This window comes from Eimeria maxima, genomic scaffold (assembly GCF_000499605.1).
Source record: "Eimeria maxima Weybridge genomic scaffold, Emw_scaff1023, whole genome shotgun sequence".
Taxonomy (NCBI): Eukaryota; Apicomplexa; class Conoidasida; order Eucoccidiorida; family Eimeriidae; genus Eimeria; species Eimeria maxima.
This window is the reverse complement of record NW_013563368.1, coordinates 1-7,268: the sequence shown is the minus strand read 5'-3', so window position 1 is coordinate 7,268 and position 7,268 is coordinate 1. Positions and strand designations below refer to the sequence as shown.

Sequence of the window (7,268 nt, the reverse complement as noted above, 5' to 3'; positions counted from 1 at the left end):
GGGGTAGGGGCCCCCCCCCCCGAGCTGCGGGGGAAGAGGAGGAGGGCTTTGCTGCTGCTGCTGCTCCCACACGACCCCGCTGATACAGCAGGATGAGGAGGAACAGCAGCAGCAACTCTAGTACCACCAGTACACCAGCAGCAACCTACAGCAGCAGATACAGCAACGGGAGAAGAAAAGGGAGGAGAGGGAGGGACAGAGGCAGAGGAACAGGGAGGAAGAGAATGCAGAAAAAGATGAATGCAGCAACAAACAATTAGGAGAACTATACTGTCTTTAGAGAACTACTTGCACTGTCTCGAAGAAAAACACGGTCGTGCAGCAGCAACAGCAGCAACAGCAGCAGCAGCAACAGCAGCAGCGGCCGCTGGCTGCTTGCTCCTCCCACGCCCGCTGCTGCTGCTGCTACCAGCAGCCGCTGCCGCTTCTACTACTGCTGCTGCTGGGCAAGTTGCTGCTGCTGCTGCTCGCCCAGGATCTGGTTGTTAACTCCTTCGTCGTCTTCCTTCTTCGCCACACAATAAACACTTTATTTTTTTCCTTTTTTTAAATAAACAAAAATTATAAGAAAATTAAATCAACAAAACCCTTGAACTCCCCTTATGCCAACGCCACCAAACTGCTGCTGCATACAACAGCTGCAACAAACACCCTTCTCGCCCGCCGCTGCTGCTGCTGCTGCTGCTGCTGCTGCTGTTCAATGGTCGACACCGCAGCGACACCTTAACAACTCGCGACCTCTTTTAAAATAAACCAAGAAATAAATTACTTTTAAGAATCAACAACAAAGGAAACACCTCCTCCAAAGAAGTACTCGTCGGCAACAGCAACGCCTTGCTGCACCAAAGAGCAGCAGGCGCAGCAACATGCAGTGGGACCGTATATATACACCACAGACTTCTACAGAAATTATCCTATTATATAGACAATCGTTAGCACCAATAGAAGAAAAGTAAATTAATTTAAAGCTCCCAAACACCCTCTTCTTTCCCTTCCTCCCTCAAATCCTTCTTCCCACTCTGGCCTGTTGATGAAGGCGACAAGTTGCAGGCGAGACAGCTGCTGCAGCACCTATTTCGCTGCAGCTGTTGCACTGTTGATACCAAATATTCAAGGGTACTCAAGCCCTCCTCGTTGATTCTCTTCCCCCTGTAAGCAGTTATATTATGTACTTCCTCTTCCCCCACTAGAAAGAATGCACACCAGTAAGAAAATACAGACCAGCTCCAAGAAGAGTACACTACATCTGTCCCTACCCTTTGCCACAGAACAGACGCGTTCGTCTGTTTGGCCAACTAACAGGGAACCGACGGAGAAAGGGGAGGGTTACTGCTTGCTGTTGGTGCAGCCAGTGCTCGTTCTTCTACACCAATAGTTCCTGTTGCTGTATCTCTTGCGGCTGCACTTCTTCTCCCATCAGCACCAGTTTTTAATTCTCCTTAAGTTTATGATCGTTTTTCCACTCTTCTTGTTGTTCGCCCTGCGGTTGCTGCTGTCGCTGTTACTGCTGTTGCTGTGTGCTCCGGGTATTGTTGTTATTTTGGCTCCCGCTGCTGCCGCTGCAGTAACTTTCAGTTAGTGGAGCTGTCAGCAAGTTAAAGTGCAGCCGCAGATCTACAATCTTCTGGAGCCAAAGGACAAACTGCTGTTGGCTGTTTCCTTACTGCTGTGGTGATTCTGATGGTTTGAGTGCTAAGCCTTGAAGAAGAACGCTAAGCCATTTGCCTATCTGGGACACTGTGAGCAGTTGTTCCGCAGTTGCTTCGCTGAAGGTCTTGAATTCACAATCTCCCACCCTGCTTATTCTCAATCACCGGATTATTTCCAAATGCGCTCGTAGACAGCTGAAAAATGGGTTCTTGCTGCTACTTTGTTTTGCTAGTTGTATTCTCCTGTTCAAACGAGTCGAGGCACGGCTCTATCGAATAAGCAGATAGGTTGCAAGTAGGTTACACCTCGTCTCCAGGCCGTCAGATAGGAACGGCGCCTCCCCGCATGTGCAAAATAACGCTTGCAACTTCTGAGCGAACTTACGAACTTGGAGACCATAAAGTTGAACCAAAGATGATCAATCTAAGCAGTTTGTTGGTCGGCATTCATGGCATTTACCTGATCACTCTAATAGTGTTTCTGCCAGGGTAGGAACTCGAGCTCCTTAGCCGAGCTTTTGAGTCTGTAGCCTCGACGTAAGTGACCTTGTTTGGTATAGAAAAAGCAAAAGCGCATGACCTGTAATCTCCTCCTTGAATGTGGATTCCAATTCTCCGGAAGTCGCCTATTATGAACCCTCTTCTTCTTCTGGGGAGTTTGGTAATTACAGCGGGGACAGACTTCAGCAAAAGTTGCTGCTGTACAGGCCCTTTGCCTTGGTGGAGATTCGCATGCACTTGTTTTAATGGGACAGGAAGCTTAGAAATTGGAAGCCACCCCACGAGAAGGCAGATCCTGATTCATCGGCATTTTGCGAAAGGACTAAAGGGCCTGGATTGTTGGCGACGATCTTACGCAGAATTTCTAAGGGTTGCTGGAATATTGCAAAGCAACTATTTCCGCTACTAATCAGCTCTATGCAGGAGACAGCCAGGCTGTAGAGGTGGCATCCCCAGCTCGTACCTTCCCTTGTGCGTTTTCACTAAGTGCAGCAAGGTTGCAAAGTCCGTCTAATTTTTCGACAGGCGCAAGGTGCAAATGGGTCAAAAGAAACACAACCACTTGTCCTCAAAACGCAGCTGAGTTGCCCTCCAGTCTTCAGCTGCTCTGGGCACAGAGAAACAACGGCCTGGGACTGGTGCGGAGAGGCGGAATGTCATCAATTGCAATGCACCGTCGTGCAGCTAGCTCTGAGGAGGAATACCCAACTGAAACACAGGCAGGCGCCCTTTCCTGCAAGCTCAGCGGATGCAGACAAATGCTAGGAGCCTTCTTTCCCCTCAACAGCCATCTCGCATGCAAGTAGAAATACACGTACCAACGTCAGACAGACCATGCAAGTAACTGGAGCCAAGCGATTCATACAGTGTTCGACAAAGTCTCAAGCTCCAGAGCTCGCTGCAACACAAATTTCTGTTGGAAAACTACCCCTTTAAAATATATGTTTTCTGTAATAATGATGTCTACAGAGAAGTTATACCCTGGCATCTGCAGATCTTGTTCCGTGGATCGCAGCCACTAGTATTCTCCCGTGCATGGGGCTGAGGTCCGTCTGGGTGACGAGTTATTAACGACGAGTATGCGTTCTAGAATTGTTAATTACAGTAGAATATCGCATTTGTTCCTCATTAATTAATAAGTTTAAAGAGGAAATCTTCTGCAAAGTTGAGAACGATTGGACCAGCGTGCCTTGCGGGGCTGCAAACGAATGGACAGCTGGAGGGGGCCCCGGGCTCAGCCAAGGGGACATACATTCAAGAAAATTTTATTATAATTTGCTCCAAAATTGCTTATTATTATTTCGGAAGTTTCATCCGCAAGAGGCTCCCCGCGGCCAAGGATTTCCCCTTCCTCGGCACCGTGTGACTTCTGTGCATAGTCCTAGGGTGCAGCCATGCATTGTCCAGCAACCACAGCGCTGGCTTAATTGTGCACTTATCTTACTCCTTTAAAGGTTCATACCGATTCCCGCCCGCACGCAACAGGCGACAGGCACACGGCTTAGCAACGGACGCAGCTGGAGAAGGAGGGCCAGGAGCAGTGTCAGCATCTACACAATATGCAACAGAGTGGCAACAGAAGCACCGGGAGGGGCAGCAGCAGCAGCAGGAATAACCACAACATTGAAATCATTAGTAGTAGCAGAGCGTGGGAGGAGCAGCAGAGACAAGTACAAGGGTGGTGACTGTAGCGCCAATAACACTCGTTGTGAGCATCGCAACAGCACTTGACGCATCAGGGACATCAAATGGGCTGTACGTATACCTCGAGGGATGGAAGGCGACTGGCGCGAGGTCCAGAAGCGGCTTCTGATTGAAGAAAGCGATGCCTGGTTTGACCGCCATGGCATGCGGGTGCAGCTTCTGCGGCTGCCCCTCTCGCTGCCCCCAAACTGCAACAATTGGGCAGATGTAGCGGCGCAGCTGCAGCAGCATCCTCTCCACTTGAAGCTCCTAAACCACCAGCGACTCCTTGCGAGAAGAATAAAGGCTAACTGGAGCTTCTCAGGTGCATATTTGAGCACTCTCTGTACCCTCGCTAAAATCCACTAAGTAAACCAGTCCTTAACTCTATTTCTTGAATTTCTTTCTTGAATCGAACAAGCTGGAGTTCGCGCTCACGTATCTGCAGTAGACGGAAGCCAGTGTTTAGGGTTTAGGAGTGCAGGGTACTTTGCACGCATGTTGCCCTCTCTACCAACGGGTTTTGAGTACATTGCTTAAACATCGCATGCGTGCAGAGTTGTGGTTGATGTTGATGTAAAACGTCTCTCCTTGTTTGATACCTAAGGTTTAGGGTTTAGGGTCTGCTGTGTCTGTTGACAGCATCCGTACGGAACTGCCCCAGTGATCCGCGCAACCGCCACTTGCCCTTCAGGCTGCAGCCGCTGCCGCGTGCTGTTGCTGCTGAGTTGCCGCAGCTGAGTCGTGAGTTGTTGTGCGAAGACTTCGATGGTTTGCTGCTGACAGTTCACAGCAAGCAGGTCCGCCCTAAGCCTCCTTCTTCGGCAAAGAACGCGGTACGCAGCTCATCTGTACGCCCCTGCTTTAGCTGTACGTACATCTGAAACGCAGCAGCAACATTCGCATTATGAGTCTTGCGCAGCCCAGCGCTGTATGGGCCCCATTTCTCGGCCCTTCGTCATCAGAGGCCTTCTGCTAGATGATGGATTGTGGGGATTTAAGGGTTTAGCTATGCGCATCTAGGGTTTGGGGTTTGACGTTTGCCACGAAGTGTGCGTCCCAGTTCACGATTTTGATATTTTGGGGTTTAGGATATAGGGCCCTTTGTGGGGATGCATTTTGCTGCAGGTGCCGAACACTGTGGGCCTGTCGAAGGTGTTTGGCGGCTGTCTAATCGAATCTCTTGCCTCCAATGAGCGGCAGCTGCGCGCCTTATGGGTAAACCATCGGCTGTCAGCCCGAAGCACGCGGCTGCTGCTGCAGGTAATGCTGCCTCGTGCTGTTGTGGAGGCGTTTGCGCTGGAAGCGTTCACGTATGTTCCTTCGCCGCTGCAGCAGCAACAGCCGCAGCAGCAGCAGCAGCAGCAGCAGCAAACAAGGGTCCAAAGCTTCAAATCCGTTTTCATAGACAGAAGAGACCTCGACCTGTGGCCTAGGCAGTGTTGGATGCTCCTGCCAGCCATCAAGAACGTACGAAATGGCATTCTAATGCACCAGCAGCAGCAGCAGCAGCAGCACGGAGCAGAGTTTTCTCCCGCGTTAGTGAGGCACGAAGACTGTGTATGTGTGTGTTGTTATTTGTTGTTATTTTCCTTGTGTACGTTTTGTTTTCGTTTCTCTAGTGCATGTTTGTGTATGCGTTTGTTGACGCAACCCGGCTTTTGCCGCATCTGTAGATGATACGTTTGTCTCCTACATGTCTGCCTTCTTGCGGGTTGCTGCTGCTAATACTCGCAGTTCGGGTGGCCGCTGCACTACGACATAAAGGGGAAAGCTGCTGCAGTTCATCTGGATGCTGGGGTTAGCGAAAGTCTGACTTGTAGCTGTCAGCTGTCGCGAGTAAGGATACCAGACAGATACCACAGAGAGACACACACAGCGTCTATACAGGCACGGGCAGCACGCCAAACACCACAGCAAGTGCACGTACGCCAGCCGCCACACGGAGTTGCATGCACAGGCAGACATAAAAGGAAACATCTTGAGAGCAGCTGCAGTGGACTGCCTCTGTCTACGGAAGTAGCCACGGCATCGGGCAACAGCGCAGCAGTAGTAGAATAAAGTTGAACTGCGCCGGGGTCGCCGTAGCACAAGCTGCTGCTGCTGTTGTTGCAGTTGCCGCTGCTGCTTTTGTGTCTGGAGATGCGTGCAGACTTGCCTCCGCCCGAGCGAACAAGCCACTGTGGATCGCTTTCTGATGGTGACAGAGCCTCTCTTGCATTTGCTGCTGCCTCCTCGCTCTGAGCGGCGCAGCCTGAAGATTGACGGGCACCCGCTGTTTTGCCGGCAGGGCCAGAGTCCTTGCAGTTCGTCTGCTCCAGCAAAGAAGAGACCGGGACGAAAGCGAAAGCGCAGTCCTCAAGAGTCTCTTCAAGGAGATCCTTTGGTCGGAGAAAGAAAGGGATGGAGAGAATTCATAGGCAGCGATCGAGACGAAGAGCTCGCCAGAGAGGTGAGGGTTTTCACCATCTTGTGTCTCTCTGATCTGCTCACACGTAGCATACAGTGGAAATGAAAGAATACACATATTTATTTGTGCGACTGCTTGTTTTTATTTGAGTATGCATGTATAGATGTGTGGATGTACCCATGTTCAAGTACATTCAGAGCCAGAACAGTATCGGTGGACTTCGTGTTAAGCACATGCACTGTTGACGCGCAGAACAACCTCGGAAGGTTGTTTTATTGTAGATTTCGTCTTGGTAAACAGAAGAAGAAGCGGTGTTGGGCTGGAGCTGCTTATGTGTCTTTGGGTGGCTGCAGGCCGCCTGCCTGCTGACAGGATGTGCTTACTCTCCGCCGCCTTCTCTCTTCAGCAAAGAAGATGAATGGTGCGGGCTAACTCCAGAAGATGTTCTGCATTTGGTTTCGGACTGCGAGCTGGAGGAGTCCGCAGATGACTCGCCGGGTGCGCGGTCACCCGCCGGCCTACAGACCAAATCATCGGCGGCAGGCCGGCAGACCAAGCAGGGGGCTGCTTCACGCCAGTCGACACAGAAGCCGAGCACTGGGGGATCGTCAGCTGTCAAGACACCCCAACGTCCCCCCGCTCACTCGAGCCGACCCGCTGGCCGCAGCCGCTCCACTGCAGGGTCACCCACGACCGATGACGCTTCTCCTAGACGGGGAGGGTTTCTTCCGGAGGGCTCTCTACAAGCCCAGGCTTCCTCACATTCTCAGCAGAGCCCTACCGACTGCGGTGTTCGAGGCAGTCAGGGCTCGAGAAAATCAGTTGCACAGGAGAGTCTCCTTAAGGAACCGGCGAAGGGGTCGCTGGTTGCTGGACCTGGTTTGAATGAGGAAGGGGAGGTCGGGGGCGGCGTGAGGCGTAGCTCGCGCGTTTTGAAGAAGAGCAAACCCTTGTCTTCTTGAACGCTTGCCGAAATATTTTGGCCCCTCGGTCTTTATATATATATATATATATATATATATATA

General features: G+C 51.2%; 1 protein-coding gene across 1 annotated transcript; it reads left to right on the top strand.

The window, feature by feature from the left end:
- Nucleotides 1-3,923: 3,923 nt before the first annotated feature.
- Nucleotides 3,924-7,154, top strand: EMWEY_00047380 (hypothetical protein, conserved; the record flags this gene model as incomplete). Its single annotated transcript, XM_013477195.1, has 6 exons — nt 3,924-4,158; nt 4,476-4,669; nt 4,962-5,375; nt 5,571-5,672; nt 5,986-6,285; nt 6,597-7,154. Coding segments are annotated over 6 exons (1,803 nt in total), but the record flags the coding sequence as incomplete, so codon positions are not given.
- Nucleotides 7,155-7,268: the final 114 nt, after the last annotated feature.